General features: G+C 41.3%; 2 protein-coding genes across 8 annotated transcripts; one reads left to right on the forward strand and one right to left on the reverse strand.

Annotated features, from left to right (window-relative positions):
• The first annotated feature begins 97 nt into the window (after positions 1-97).
• LOC139808670 (uncharacterized) lies at positions 98-8,040 on the forward strand. Of its 2 annotated transcripts, XM_071770905.1 has the most exons (7): positions 98-461; positions 967-1,315; positions 3,423-3,566; positions 4,279-4,561; positions 5,119-5,417; positions 5,518-6,008; positions 6,157-8,040. In XM_071770905.1, the coding sequence occupies exons 4-7, from the start codon at positions 4,410-4,412 to the stop codon at positions 6,442-6,444; spliced, it is 1,230 nt and encodes a 409-aa protein (XP_071627006.1). In that variant the 5' UTR covers positions 98-461; positions 967-1,315; positions 3,423-3,566; positions 4,279-4,409; the 3' UTR covers positions 6,445-8,040. The 2 variants fall into 2 exon arrangements, with proteins under 2 accessions (XP_071627006.1, XP_071627007.1); XM_071770906.1 differs by having other exon boundaries at positions 967-3,566; positions 6,160-8,040.
• Positions 8,041-9,360: 1,320 nt separating this feature from the next.
• On the reverse strand, positions 9,361-15,922 carry Fkbp39 (FK506-binding protein 39kD). Of its 6 annotated transcripts, none has more exons than XM_071770897.1 (8): positions 15,723-15,922; positions 14,856-14,906; positions 14,123-14,298; positions 13,489-13,791; positions 13,073-13,252; positions 12,776-12,871; positions 10,195-11,170; positions 9,361-10,029 (listed from the first exon to the last, which is right to left on the reverse strand). In XM_071770897.1, exons 5-8 carry the CDS (start codon positions 13,191-13,193, stop codon positions 9,948-9,950), a joined length of 1,275 nt encoding a protein of 424 aa, XP_071626998.1. In that variant the 5' UTR covers positions 13,194-13,252; positions 13,489-13,791; positions 14,123-14,298; positions 14,856-14,906; positions 15,723-15,922; the 3' UTR covers positions 9,361-9,947. The 6 variants fall into 6 exon arrangements, with proteins under 6 accessions (XP_071626998.1, XP_071626997.1, XP_071626995.1 ...); XM_071770896.1 differs by having other exon boundaries at positions 15,636-15,895; XM_071770894.1 differs by having other exon boundaries at positions 14,856-15,895.
• Positions 15,923-16,036: the final 114 nt, after the last annotated feature.

The raw sequence follows: 16,036 nt of genomic DNA on the forward strand, positions 1-16,036 counted from the left end.
TCCGACGTGTTGCGGAACGCAGCGATGTCGCGAGCGCCGTGTAGCGCCCTCGAAAGGCACCACTGTATACAAATCGACCAATCGACTATTATATGCGTCCTCCGATTAGCTAATTCGACGGCTACTCGCGATTTTTTGGTCGAAGTCACCACAGAAGTTTTGTTGTGTTTACTGTGTTTAGATTGTTTAGAAGAATCCATTGTCCGCATTGTCGGTCGTTGTCGGTGGACTTGCGCGAGGGTTGAAGGTTGAAGCTGCGCTCGTCGAAGGTAATACCTTCTGAGAAGTTCAAGTACCGTGCCAAATTTGTGCGAAAACAAGGAAGGCCTCGGAAAATTGTCGACGTTCATCGGGACAGCACGTTTCGATAAGGAATAATGAAAGTTTGGACGTGCGCCTTTCGACGATTCTCGAGCAATCGTCGAAACGATCGTATGAGGAATATTTCGAGGAGCTAGGTGGTGAGAGTTGAAATTCGAATCCCAGAATATCGAAAAAAAATCAAAATAATTATTTGGAGATTTATTTCGAATAGGGTCTCGAGCTGATATTACGAAAATTAATATTCTTATAGGCTGCGTTCCTTCAGCGCCGAAAGCATCGCTCCATTTGATAGGTATTCGTTTGATATTCGATGAGCAGCGAAGACGATGCTTACAGCGCTGAATTAAAGCGTCAAAAGGAACGCAGCCCTAATCATATACTGTATCAGATAGATTTTAAATCATATATATGTTTGTAAAATTATGTATATATAAAATAAAATAATATGTCCGTGAATAAATTCACATCCAAAATTAAAGAAAATTAAAGAATTTTGATTTTCAAAATTTTAGCTATTAATATATATGTATATGTACATATATATTTTTTGACAATTTATATATATTTATAAATATATATTTATTTATAATAGAAACGTATGCCTGAAGTACAAAATATTCCATTCATTTTTTATTTCGCTAGAAAAACACGCGAAACCAGAATTAAGTGCAAAAGGAAAGAAAAAGCATAAAGGAAAGTAATAAACAGAATGGCATGCAACGGCGGGGATGGAGGAGGAGAGACGATCAACAACCGGATACAACCCCCACGGGACGAAAGGAGGCGATCTCGGTGGCGGTGGCGGACGGTGTCGTGCCGCTGATCGCCGGTGGAGTCTTTCAGTTTCTTTTGGACCGCCGCGAGCGCGGGCAGCGGACGCGATCGACGTGATGCGCGTGTGAAAGTTCGCCGTTTGTGCACATCCTCCGCGCGCACGGCGCGGATACGGAGATGAGAAGCAGAAGGATGTGAGAAAGAGAAGGACGGAAAGGTATACGCGTAATTATGCGATGCGCGGCGGAACACGTAAGAAAAAAAACCGATGAACGAGATCGTTTACCGAATACGGATCCTTCCCGCGCGTTTAGAACAGCGATTACCGTGCACGCGCTTCTCGCGAGCTGCGCGCGAGAAAGAAACGCTCGGTAGGGAGCGAGGGAAAACGCATCCTCCGCCTAATAATTATATTACTTTGTTATTAGCGACACTACCGCGAGAAATCTCAACACCATTGTTATTTCTGTGAGCGTTACTTAATCAGCAATCAAGTCATCGTCACTTTCTTTCTTCATGTATTATAGATACCATGAAGCACTTCTGAACCTGTGGTACGACGGTATGTCGGTGTGTCGCAATTGGAATCGGCGTGTCGCTCCTTCGTTCTCCAAGTAACAGTCCGGGATCTGTCGCGTATCGAACACCGCTCGAAAACGAAAGTATCGGCTCGAGTTGTTGGCATTTTCGCTTCACGGCGGATTATATGGATATTTGAATCGACGCGGGAGAGAGAAGGACGAGACGAGAGGAGGCGAGATATAAAACCGCTTGGAAACTTTTTCTAATCGCTCGGTGATCCTGATCGCGCAAACCTATATAGTAACTATCACACGGGTCACGGGTCCATAAGATCGCCAGAGGATCGGGATCACCCGAGACGTTTCAGGAGATCCCACACGTTTACGGAACGCGATGCCGTAAACGGTGGCGATTCCGTCAAGGATCCGTATATGTCCGTAAACGATCCGGAGATGTCATTCGCGCGCGCGAGAAACTTTCGACGACCGCGAAAGCAGTCGCGAGGATCTTTCGGGGCTCTCCCCCGGTCGAGAGCAACGAGAGAGACCGTTGGCGAAGCGAGGCGGCACGGTCGGCGTGGCCGGTGATGATCTTTTTTTCCGACGACGGCCCTGAATGAGTGCGAGTGAAAGTCCGTGAGTCAAATATTTTTTCGCGGTTTCGTTCCGCGGGCCGCGTAACGCTCGCCGCTCGGCGGTCCAACACGTTGCGCGTGTCTCCGCCGTGTGATATCTTCCCTCGCGTGCGTATATATGTAACAACCGCCAGACGTAGAAAGGCAGTCGGAACTCTCCGAGGAGAAAATATGCTAAGATCTCGCGCTGTTTCTCTCTCGCGCGCGACGCCCGTCAACGGCCGACGTCGAAGATCGTTATCATCGCCGCGAATGCAGGAGGCACCGTGACTCAAGTTTAGAAAAGGCCTGGCTACGCTTTTATCATTCCAGACCAGACGTGCGAAAACGTATTCTCATAACCGGCTTGGATATGCTACAACCCACGTACGACGACGTGCGTTCGCGTAAATAACTAAATAATTGCCGTGTTTGCGTCTGTTTTTCGTCCCGGTTCGTCTTTTGACACTTATATAAAAATTAATAATTAATTAACTATAGACCCTCTCGATATTAAAATGAGCAACAAGGAAAAGTAGGTTTTGAGAGTCAAACTAGTTGGCTAGTTAGCATCGCGAGTTAACGCTCTATGTAAATTTAATTAATAATTTAATACAAAACTTCTCTTTGCCGGTTATAGTCCCAATTTTCATTTCTAGTCCGAATATTTTGCGGATTATGAATATTGGCAGAATTTTATGGTATTTTCTCTTGAAGTTAACTATCTTTGTTAATTTTTAACATTCACTTTATACTCGTCGGAAAGGTTGAGATTATTTATCTATCATCGCGTCGCTGAAGATTGCTCAAAGTAGAAACGTACGATTTATAACTTGTATTAAATTATTAATTAAATGTTACATAGCGCATTAACTCGCGCGTTTAACTCTCAAAGCTTTTCCTTGTTGCTCGTGGACTTATATAAAAGATTATATACGATCTGTTACGCGATTTGACACGTGTACATAAAAAATACGCATTTTTAATTTAGAAACAAGAAAGCCGGTATTGAATTATGGATTAATTGTCAGTCTGAGTCGACGAACTTGGGAAGAATTTGTGAAAGTAGTCGCGTTCTCGTGCAGAGATAACTCGAATCGCTGTTCGCTGAGAATAATCATTGATCGCTTTATGGGAGGATCGTTCCTCTTTCGCGCGTAACTTTTATTAATGTTGTGCGATATTTCAGGGTGCACGGTGTTATAATACACGTAAACATTGGCGAACGTGTCGCGCTGATGTGAAAGTGACTGGCTGCTGACCGTCCGGGTGCCGATGATGGAATGTACGACAATCGGGTGCTGCGGCATGTACATTGATCCACGTACCCTGGGTAATTACAACAACACGTAGCTTTTGCTGTAAGGACGTTGATCTGCGAACGACCGATCGATTATTACCGATGGAGGGACTCGAGGATCACGACTGGGACCGAGAAATGAGGGAAAAAAAACGGAGTGGCGGGCGGGTAATTGGATATGTCGTGTATATCGTGGCGAACGACACGCGCAACGGAATTTAACGCAACGAATACAAAGGGCACTTTCCAATACTCATGTTGACCTAATTCGAAAGCGGGCTATTCTCGCACATCCGCTTTCTCTTCTCCTCGTACGTCATGTTGACGAAATTTGACACGCCGCGCCGGAGAGGAGAGGAGCCGTTCAGAGCCGTTCGCCTCGTGCCGAGGGTACCGATAACGCCGCGCGCGCGAAGGAGAGCCGGAGGGAAGGAGAAACGGATAACATTCGCAATCGGGAATAACGTAAGCTTGATGAAAAAGGACAACGATGACCTCCATTAACGCTCGCTCGTTCGACACGTCCCGAATAACGTAATAGGCGCTTTACGTCGGCCGATTTCTTACGTGAACACAACGAATGTGAAAGCGACCTTGAAACGTGGATCATCCGTCGCACGCGCGCGTTCGATAAGATCGTCTGGTTAAATACACGCGTGTATATAAATACATAAAGCAAAAGCCGGAGCGCGATTCGCTTTCGATAAAGAGGCAGAAAAGACCGATCGCTATTATGTTCCCACAGGAAGCCACGAGGTCCGTCGACGACGAAAGCGCAGCTGATCGAGCATGCAGCGATGGTTACTGCATGGCCTTGGACGAGCCTGCATCCGATCCGTGCGGTAGCGTCCGAATGCCACCGAGTGCCGTCGGGGGATGCGTCCGAGTGCCGGCCTAGCGAGGCGAGTGGCGGTCCCGCGCGATCCTGGAACCAGGAGTCGGATCGATCCCGAAGGTGCGGAGGCTGACAGGCGCGTTTACACCGCGTCTCTCTCACCTACGATCGAACCTACATACGAGATCGAGTGGTAGGATTCGAATCATTATACTTTTAGAATTCCTAAAAGAAATATGAAAAGATCAGAAACAAGTGGATTCTTATACCTAGTCGCTATACTTGAAATCGTAAGAAGTTTGTCGCTCTTCTACTAGTCTCTTTCAAGAAAAGATTGAAGAAATTATTTCTCAGAGATACATTTTGATAGCCGAATGATGATTTTCTCGATTCTCATAAAATTATCTAATCGCAACTTTATGCGAGAAATATATACGACATATACCTTTTTTGTTCCAATTTAATAAAATTATTTAATATATTCATTTTTCTATTAAACGAGTATTGTACAATATACTATTATTCTGTTACAAAGAAATATTAAAGGATGAAATTTAACCCAATACCTTGAGTTAAATAACATTTTGTTATTTTTAACTACCATATGAAATTTATTATTGATTTAAAGTTAAATTAACGACATATATTGAATAAGAGCGGTGACGATCTATAGAAATGGTTAAAAATGACTCAAATTGAGTATAACAATTGACACTATGAATTTAACGATGTACTCGAATAATTTTTCAGGATAAGATCGGACTTGGCGGACATTGAAATTTCGAAATTCGTGAGCGGCATCGTAGGCGGCAAGTCAACGGCGTCACGCAATAATCCACGAAGATGTTACAGAACGTCGACCAGCTCCGGTTACTCGAGCCACTCGCCGCCGTTGTCGGCCGGCTCGTATTCCTATTACGCGTCAGCGTCGACGAGAGATCCGTCGTACGGCGGTCTGGCGGTGATTCACGAAAGCGAGGCGATTCCGCGGCCCATTTGGCCCTCCGTCATCTATCATCACGCCGAAGATCGCGGTGGCGATTACGAAGGTAACGATGAAAAGTGTTCAGAACGAAAGCGATGACACTATATCCATCTTCACTTTTCGAAAATCTCGCTTATCGAAGCGTCTCTGTTCTATCGTAACAGGTATTTATACGTGTCGGGTATGCGGTTGCACGTATAATTATTCGCCACCGCCGCCCGCGCCGCCGCCGACTTCATCATCGTCAAGAGCGCGCGAGGTGCTGCTCGAATTATCCCAAACCCTCAATTCTGTGATAGACGGTAACGTCACGGCGGCACCGGAGGAGATCTTGCGCGATATCTCGCGGATCGTCTCTCTGGAGATCGGCACGAGGAACGACAACGTGTACGAGTACGTTCGCCCACCCTGGGCTTTCAACGATAAGAATTCATCGATATGGCCGAGCTGTTTAAAGAACGTGCCATCGAGAGTGAATCCAATCAACTCGAAACTCTACGTCAGCCCTCGTTGCCTCTACGGGTACAACTCGGCGCGGTCCGCGCCGTCGCTCAAGAACGACAGGACGACGAGACGCGAAGGCGACAGCGAGACGAGAAGGAGCTCCGGCCTCGCGAGAAAGAAGCCTTGCGAAACCGAGTCGAAGTATTCGACGGTGAGTACGTTCCGCCTAGCTCAATTAGCGTGACTATTTGAAAAGAGAGAACTTTTCGGATTTACGTTGTCCAATTAATTGCGTCCTAATTGACTTGTTTCGTACAAGCGTGTATATAGTTGCGCTACATGGAGGAACGTTGTTTCAGCAGCTGGAGTGCAGCGACGTCGGGTCATCCGCCGAAGAAACGATCGCCTCGTCGACCGCGAACGGTTGGAATCGTCGCTTGGCCGTTCGTGGTTTGGGAGAGGATTTTGACTTCACGCTCGACGTGACGCAGGCCGAGCGTCTAGGCCGGATGATCGCGAGAGCGAAACGGAAGCGGCAATGGTGCAGAGCCATGACCACTCTCTTCGGTCTGGTTTTCTTCGTGTTGAGCGTCGTCGTCGTCTCGTTATCCGTAACGAGGGGTCGCAAGGTGTTTGGAAGCATGTAAGAGTCAAATGGAAAGAATTTACCCGCGATCTAATGTTCATCCGAGAGTATACTTACTCGCATGAAGGAACTGATTCGTCGGGTTGACGAATCTCGGTTCAACTTACTTTATCCTTTTTCTAATTTTTAGAACTAGAAAAAGATAAAAAGTAAGTTAAAAGAATCGAGATTAAAGTGAAATAGACATGAAAACACATTAAATATTTCAGCAGCTCTTACCACAAATATTTTGCGATACAGATACTCTCGTTTCGTAATATATCTCTTTCAGTACCTTATAACATATATAAATATAAATATATGTATATTTTACACATATTTAAGTGTGGAATCCAAGGATAAGATCCTGCAATCACGATATATGGCTGTGACCATGTTCTTTTTTGCATGCGTATTACACCGCATCACGATTGTGTTAAATATGGATAAATTAGACTTCTCTTGCAGAGGCAGGCGCTAATAACGTTACCAGTCGATTGACGTCGCGCGGCAAAAAAAAAACGGGTACCTACATAGAACCGGGGTGACTTCGGCTAAACTCCGATTAACTTGATTCGGCGATCAGTTTAACTGACAGAATTGTTCAAAGCAAAATTGCATAATTCACTGTCCCTGATCTAATCGTTTTTTGTTTCTATACGTTAAGTAACAAATGAATAATAATTACGTCCGCGTTAAAGTATTACTGTTAAATTCGCAGGGTCGTGTTATACTCAATTTGAGTCATTTTAAACCATGCTACTACTGCTCTTACTCAATATGTCGTCAATTTAACTAAACCAATGGGGTTTAAATAACACTGTTTTGTGTTAGAATAATAAATTTCAATTAACACACATGGTAGTTAAAAATTAACAAAATACTATTTAACTCAAGGTATTAAATTTTATCTTTTAATATTTAACAGTGTACTTGATAAGTTAATCGGTGACTAATTCAACCGAATTATTGTGAAATCTGATTAAATTTCGTCACCTTTGATTAAATCTCCTTTTCTATATCTTCTGTCAATGTTTTGTTTTTTATTTTTTTCCAGTTTTAAGAAATGGAAAAAATAAAAAGTAAGTCAAACCGAGATTAAAGTCAATCTACATTTGATAGAAACGGATATTAAACGACAAAATATCATTATATCCATGTTAACAAAATGCAAACGTTGCTCGACAAGTTAATCGCCGTTTAAATTAGCCGGGAGTTTGACCGGAGTCGCCCCAAGAAGACTAGCTAGTAACCTGCGCGCGCCAATTTGACACTAGTCCGACCCTAGTCGCGCACGGCGCGGCGCTAGCGAACGACAGGCGAATAACGGATGTGTCGTGTATACAGATCACGCGAGTGACAGGTCAAGCGAAGAATTGTTAAAGGGGCGAGTCGACGTTCGGAGGGGTTATATCTAGCGGAGTGATCTTTAAATTGTTGCGCGATCACCTCGGCTCTCACAGCTGTTAGCCATATTCTCTGCATTCCTCGGGAACATTCCAGGCATCCTAATTCACGATCTCGTCCAGGTTATGCTCGTATCGATCTCTCTCACATTCGCCCGATTGTTGTCCCGTGGAGGCTCGATATAACGTCGCTTCTCTGCCTCTTCTCCGAGGTAAGAATCACCTTTCTTTCCGCCAGGAAGTGAGCGTGTACGGCAAACGCAGTGACGATAAAGAAAAACGACATGATTTATCACGAAGCTGCGGATGCTGTATCGGTCGCTCCGAGACGGACATCCGTCATTTCTGTCTCTCTCTATAAACAAAAACAAAAATTGCTTCCCTGTATAATTTTAGATCGTAAAAATAAGTTAGATACAGAATGGTGTGCGTGCCATGCTTTGCGGTTCCTATAATCCTAATAATATGGAGGTTCCTTATACAACCGTTACTGATCAAGTGGTGGCAGTTGAGGAATAAGGGACAGGAGGCCAAGGAGGATCGACCGTGTCCAGATTTGATAAAGGAATGCAAGAACGGGACGTGTACCTTGTCGTGGAAAGATAAGGGTGACGCGGTAAAGAAAAGCGAATGAGAGGAACAGTCGGGTCGTCGGTTTTCGCCAAGACATGCCGGTTTGCTCAATCGACATGGCTTACTTTGATATTTACACATTTTGTTGAATAATCAAAAGTTTATTATTTGAATATATTCTATTGATACGGTTACACGAGTCGCTAGGACGATGATCAATCTGTATACGTTTCGACTAAAAAGTAAGGTAATCTTTCATCTCGATTAATTAAACTATGTAACTGTTATGCATATATGGTATTCGATGTGTCAACATATTAGAACATATTAAATTCTATAAAGACTTAGTTATGTGGTTTGTAAGGGGTCTTTCTGTTACATATACGTATGCACATATGACAGATTCACTAAATGGAACACAATTATCTCATGTATAATAGAATAAATATATAATGTACATAAATTCTTTTATGCATTTTATTTTAATACCGCTTCAGTGATCTAATATGTAATTTGGAGCGACAGAAATTCTAGGAAATATGCGTGTCAAAATATCAAAACGACATATTAGTATCGAATTATATAATAATTTATAAACACGAGTTATTTTATATATGAACGTATCATGTTATCGAAGTTCATGCGACTGCCAAAGTTTTGACGGTCAATCTATGACACTAAAGTTACGACTTATTATTTGGACGTTTCGTATATTCATCTACAATGTGATACTTCATTTAAATTTGCATTTTAATTGCTATTGTTCATGTTGTGTTGTCCATATGAATGACAACCATAGGAAAAGAACAGTTCTAGATTCTAATTGCATTACAGAGTACGCTAATTTATGAAATATAAAACAAATTGTAAATTTAATGTTATATCATAAGGGGGGAGGGTGATCGTTCAGATATTTATATAAATAGTCGAGGTTTATTATCTCTTCAATAATTTACAAGTTAACCAGTTAATAATAATCATCATTTATTCTGAACAATTCTTACAAACGCTATCTTATCGGAGATTGACTTGAAAATTTACTCTAAAAATCATATATGATAAAAAATCTTTAGACTTGTCAAATATTTTTTTGTTGAGACGATAAGAAGAGAGATACATATACAGGGTGTTTCCTAAGTGATGTCGAAAACTTCAAGAAGTGATTTTCTCAAATGATTTTAAAGAAAAAAAGTTACTAAGTATGAATATAGATTCGGAAATGCTTTCCTGCAGAGTTATGGGCCTTCAAAGTTTTATTTTTCTTTAACTTTAAATTCATGTTCATAGTAACTTCTTTTCTTTAAAATCGGCCAAGGAATCACTTCTTGGAGTCGTCGACATCACTTAGGAAACACCCTGTATATCATTAATTTTATATATAACGTTTTTCTTGTCTAATTCGCTTCTCTAAAAAAGTATTTCTTGTCTTTATGTAAATATAATAATTAAAATATAAGTTAAAAAATTTGTCTTATTCTATTGAGTAGTTGTAAAGAACGTATTTTTTGAAAAAGATCCTTATAAGAAATGCCTAGGTTGTTAATATTTACTTGACTTTTATAAGTTCAATGTCATATATAAGTGTAGCATGAGGAGGAACAGTGGGTCCACAGCCTCTAGATCCATAGCTGTAAAAGAAAAATGTATTAATTCACATATTTTTTCAAAATTAGGTGACAAACAATTGACTGAAGAGATTGCAAAAAAAATTTGTGAAGATGACCCTCATTAAAATGTGGAAACGTGAAACGAATTGGAATGCATGAGCGGCATAAGCGAAATGCTATACATACCCCATTTTCGGTGGTATTATGAGACGACGTTTTTCGCCAACTTTCATTCCAACTGCTCCTTTATCCACACCGCGGAGCACAATCCCTGCACCGAGTTTGAATTCCAAGCCATGTCCTTTTAAGCATTGATCGATCTGTGGCATTTTTGACCCAATCTGTACATGAGCCGAATAATACATTGTGACATGTTTGCCCACTTCCGCGATTTTCCCACTGCCGGGTTTTAGCTGTATCACTTGTAGACCACCGGGTAAAAACCATGTTGTATCATTTTTTTCCTGCTCTTCTTTCTTTTGCTTTTTCTGTTTCCCGTTGGCTTCTTCTCCGGTCGCTTCCTTCTCTAGCTGTTTTCCATTTTTTTCTTGCCCTTCAGAGTCTTCCTCTTCACTTTCCTGGCTCTCGATTTCATCATCATCACTATCGGAGCTTGTTGATTCATAATAATCATCGTCATCATCGTCGTCATCAGAATTTTCTGTATCATCACAATTATCATTATCACTGCGATTCTCACTGGAATTAGCTGACGACTTCATGCGCTTTGCTGCCTCGTCTTTCGGCGAATTTGCTTTCCTTTTCGAGTTTTCTTTCTTTTCACTTTCTTGGTAGTTTATTCCATTTAAGGGGATCCTGGAGTGACGGCACTGTCGTATAGGTTTTACTATCCAGCCTCCGTATACGTCATCTTGGTATGTTATTGAATTGTTTTCTATATAATCGCTTATTTCTTTTGAAGTAGTTGGACCTTCCATTATATGCACAGGAATAATGTTTTTACGGTCAGGATCATCTACCACCTTTTTGTAATATCCACTTAAGTGTACATAACCTCCGCCATTGCACAAAAATGTTATAAAAGTTCCTCTTTCAACATGTAAGTTGAGCGGTACTTGCATCACGTTTGTCTTGTCTAAAGTGCAAATCAAATATCTCGTAGCGTCTCCACCGACAATCATCATTACTTGTATTGGATGATCTGTGAAAAGAAAGAGGCAATAAGGATTTTTAAGCACACATTGGCTGCGATCAGCAGTGAAAACTGCTTTATGCAATTGTTGTAAAATTTGTGAATATACGATTGTTGTGTGCTTTTAATTTTGACCGGCGAAGCTAAGAATATAACACTAATCAAATTCATGAATTTTAACAGCAGTTGCAAAGCAGCGGTCTCTGCTGAATGCGTTTAGAACATACGGTGTATCAATAGTATACATTTGCATTGTTCTAGATAAATAATGGAAACTCGTAGAAAAGTATCTGTTGAGCTAATTAAGTCATTTACGATGCGACGATTACAATCGTTACGTATATCTGTCCGAGCACTCATTGAGAGCATGTTAGGCACCGAATATTCGGATGATAAAATGTGCGGCGTAAAAGATGATACCAAATTAGGAAAAAAAAAACAACATGCAAGTTTTGTCCACGTGACAAGAATAAAATAAAAGGACTTAATTTGCGAACCTGCGGTACAAAATTCCTCGATGAGTCTTATATCAATCTTTGTGCGCTCAATGTACTGAACGTCATAGATGACGTAATCTATGTGAATAATTGATTTTTTTTGTATTTCATTGTTTTTGTAAATAAACATGCATTATCGTTGGTTTGTATTTTTTAACAAGAATTCAAACTTTTATCTACAAAATCGCTTGAAACTAGAAATGTGAAAATTCGTCATTTTTGGAGCTTTGCAATTTTGATGATATTCCAATGTTAAAAATTTTTTTTGTACTTTGAAATGTGCTCTTTCAAAATCTGACGTTTACTTTACATTTATGAATAATCAAAATTTTTCAAGACGTATTTATTGGTACTTATTATAATTTTATACTAATTCTGAATTAATATACGTATTTTTCAGTTTATTTACGATCGGAAGAGAAAAAAAGATTAAAATACGGTGATGGTTGTAATGAAAAAATATCTGAGATAAAACCCTAGTGTGGTTTCTACGGACGCGAAGTAATAAAAAAATAAGTGTATAACTGGGGTTAATTTTATCGTCGTGTCTCCAATTGATTTCAAGACCGTGAAGAATTTCAGTTATTTAATACAAAACTTTTACTAATCTTTTTTTCCTCCTCTTAAGCAGGGAACCCTTCTTTTGATCACACTATTCCCCTTAAAGAAAATCTCGTCTTATGTCTATTTTTACCCATGTAAATTAACTTTAATCTTGGTTTAACTTACTTTTTATCTTTTTTTTTTAGTTCTAAGAATTAGAAATAGATAAAATGTAAGTTAAACCGAGAATAAAGAATCTATACATTGACAGAAATAGACATCAAACGAGAATTATGCGTGACGAAGTTCGGAATCAAACTCACGATTCTTCGATTACCGATCATTCGCACTCACACTGAGCCACGTGTCATCTCAACGATGTTATGGCTCCTGCATACAGAACGCGAAAAGAGCGCAGCAAGGCGTCCGGTGTGTAGATGTTATTACGACTCACGCCACGTGTATGCACGCGTAGTTATGCCCCAACGCGTGTAAAAGCGTGTGGAAACGAAAACGGCGGGTTTCAGGTATGCCGTTGAGATTTCACGAAAGCGCGTCGTAAGTTATATCTTACCGATGATAATCTTCGAGACATCCAGACTCGCCATGGTCAAGTGGAACGACTGTTTTACGAGCTGCGTGTACTTTTTGTACGGCTGCAGTAGCAATGCTGAAACACAAGTAACGCGAAATTAAGCGTAACATCACCGAGTGATCTTTCATGCCGGTTTTCGTCTCGACACGTGCAACCGGATTCCTCAATTTCGAAGCGGACGAACGGCAATAGGTGACCGCTAGCCGGACGAGACATCTTGCCACGATATACATAGATTTTATTGACATTTACAGAACAAACTCCTATGTGCCTTACCCCAAATGCTGATATATGCATCGCCATCAGTAGCATTGCTAATAAAATTGCTAATAAACTTGCTAATAGACTTGCTCGTAGAATTACTGTCTCTCGTAGAATTGCTTGTAGTATTCTCCATATTAAAACGGAAGACCGATCGAGCCAGAGAGAACGAGATTTGTCCGTACACGACAACTCCTAGGACACATGTGGTGAATCAGGTAAATAGAATTTAGTTTGCTTGCGATCACGTGCAGTGGAAGGGGGGTTTCCATCGAACAAGAAAGATCTTACGCGTGCGTGGTAGGGTCAACTTGTGAACAATAGGCGATTTTTGGCGATTGTTTGGTACATATACCGAGGTTGCTATTGGTAGGGGCGGAGCTTATTCTGTCAACATGTACTGCAAAATGTATGTATATACTTTTCTTCACCTTTCTTCTTCTTCTTCTTCTTCTCCCCTCTCTCTTTCTCTCTGTTCCAGTTTGAGATTGGATGTGGCGATCATGGCGCAGAAAGATGTGCGCTGCTCTAATGAGCCGAAGATCCGAGTTCAAATCCGACCAAAAATCGTCGGTTTTATTTGATCGTTACCTCTCGGAAGGGTAATGGCAACCCACCTTGAGAGTGTTCTTTAGGTTTAAGGCACTAGGGCAAAATTATTGTTACGAAACCGAAAGGAAGGCCTCGGATTTGATGAAGGCCGAACTTCAAAAAGCCATGGCTCCAATCTTGAGCTGTAGAACCATTAAAGAAAAAGAGAAATTTGCTAAATTTCTCGGAAAAAAAAAGAACTCGTCTGCATACTTTTTACGGAGGTATTCCTCAATTTCGTCTCCTTTCTGCGAATCCTAAAGAAATTGGCATCGTGGGAAAAAACGAGGTGGACGAGTTAGGATCGACTGCGCGTGAGATTGAAGGACGACGTAGGAGTACCTCTACGTCGTCCTTCAATCTCACGCGCAGTCGGTCCTAATTCGTCCACCTCGTTTTTTCCTACGATGCCAATTTCTTGGGCACCTTCCTCCCATTCATCGTCATCCTCAACTTCATCTATGATAAACCCACCAACTTATCCTTCTTCTTTTTCTTTCTCGGCCGATCATCATCCTCTTCCTCTTTTTCTTCATCATATTCACTATTATTGTCCAAGTCTTCTCCTTCAGGTTCCTCTTCCGGTTCGGAGCTTCTTCATCTCCCGATCTGACTTCTTCTGCGGCGTGTTTTGGGCGTAGTGGGGTGCCCTTTGAAACATAATATTCTTCGTTATCTCACGATGTATCTTATTTTGTTATCTCATTAATTATATATTAATAGCGGGTAAGATGGTATTTAAGCGTCTCGAATAGCCAGATCTGTCGAGAACAGATTTTGAAAGTGTGTTCGCTACAAATTTTGTCGATAGAATCGGGAAAAATATACGGGATTTTGTTAACAAAATATAATGGTACATTTTGACTGCTGAAAGTGAAGATCAGAATTCGCCGTTTTATGTAACCATTTAAATGCGATGTATTCCATTGCATTTGAATGTTTGCGAAATGACAGACACAATTCTATTCCATTTCTGCCGACAATCTGCTGTCGAGTTATATCAGCAGACTCCACCGGCGAAACATGATTTTAAAATGCGAACACAGCGATATGATACCAGATCTGTTGCAATATTTGAACAAATCCGCTGTCAATCTGTTTATTATATTGCAGACAGTTTGATTATGGAATGTTATGTGAAGTACATTAATTGTTTATTGTTTTTTTATTGTTTATTCGGATTTGTGAAATGCTTCTTACTTCTTACCGATTTACACTCGAAAGGGACCAAAAGTCAGTGGTCGAAACGTCGTGACAACTGTAATTAAAAACAAAGACAGCCGGTTTGGCCGAATAAAATATCATTATCGTGTTAGTTTATTTACCGGCGAAGCAAGGTCTCGTATCAGTTTGACAATATATTCATTAACCCTCTAATATGGCAAGGTGGTTTGTTTTTAGACATATTTAATCAATGTACAAAATGGGTAAAAGAAGTAAACCGTAACATAAAACTTTTTCCTTTCTTTATGTGAAAAAGAATACGATAAACGTTTGAATTAACTGACTTTAAATAATTGCAGTAAAACAAAAGCAGTAAAATAGGCAAAGCCAACCTTACCATTAAAGGGTTGAGAAATTCAAACGAATACACGACCGTGCCGAATACGTAAAATTGACGATATTGCGCGCAAGATCGATCTTAATTAAGTTTGCTCGATGACATTAGAACGACTAGCATAACGTAACGTTAATCTTTACGATTCATTATCGTCCCCGATGCTTTGCAGATCCGTATATATATTTATTGCATAATGATATATAATTTTTACTTAAAACGTGCACTTTTAGTACCGTCCAAGTTTATCCTGCACGCGGGTGATAACGGGGCGCGGAAAGAATGCAGTTTTGCGGCGATACGCGATGTCGTCGTAAATATGTATAATCTATTATACGAAGCACATCCGTATAATAGTAAATCGTGAATTTAACACCGCGCCGCGAGCCAGGTAGCCAGGTGGAAATTTCGTTTCAAACAATTCCGCACCTTCCCGCAGGTGGAACTAATCGCCGAGCAAGCTAATCGGAGATCTCGATATCTCGATCGAAGAGTCGCCCTCTGTCCGTGACGTACAATACATCCACAGCTGACTCTTCTAACGGCAGATTCACGCTCTCCGTTCGACGTCCAATAAGAAGATTAATTTCCTAGAAATAAAATGGCGTCTTCGGGAATCCCTAGGATCCGCGCTCTCCCATTGGACGTCGCGTATCCTCGCACTTGTCGATGCCCGTCGGTGGCCCCGACGACGTCACGACGGGAAAGGGTTGAAAAGGCGAGCGAGAGAGAGTGAAACAAAGCGACGGAGAGAGAGGAGAGAGCGAGAAGGAGAGGCGACAGGCGACCGCAGCGCGGCGCGCGGCGCGTCGCGATCGCAGTCAGTTTGA

Source organism: Temnothorax longispinosus, chromosome 2, assembly GCF_030848805.1.
Source record: "Temnothorax longispinosus isolate EJ_2023e chromosome 2, Tlon_JGU_v1, whole genome shotgun sequence".
Lineage (NCBI taxonomy): Eukaryota > Metazoa > Arthropoda > Insecta > Hymenoptera > Formicidae > Temnothorax > Temnothorax longispinosus.

Excerpts from the sequence above, each read along its gene's own strand:
- Fkbp39 (XM_071770897.1), bottom strand. The coding sequence starts at position 13,193 with ATGGAGAATACTACAAGCAATTCTACGAGAGACAGTAATTCTACGAGC. Across the intron at positions 11,171-12,775 it reads TGTCTCGAAGATTATCATCG|ATCATCCAATACAAGTAATG; the intron begins GTAAGATATAAC and ends TTCTTTTCACAG. Across the intron at positions 10,030-10,194 it reads ATAATACCACCGAAAATGGG|CTATGGATCTAGAGGCTGTG; the intron begins GTATGTATAGCA and ends TTTCTTTTACAG.
- LOC139808670 (XM_071770905.1), top strand. The coding sequence starts at position 4,410 with ATGCGTCCGAGTGCCGGCCTAGCGAGGCGAGTGGCGGTCCCGCGCGAT. Across the intron at positions 4,562-5,118 it reads CCTACATACGAGATCGAGTG|GATAAGATCGGACTTGGCGG; the intron begins GTAGGATTCGAA and ends ATAATTTTTCAG. Across the intron at positions 5,418-5,517 it reads TCGCGGTGGCGATTACGAAG|GTATTTATACGTGTCGGGTA; the intron begins GTAACGATGAAA and ends CTATCGTAACAG.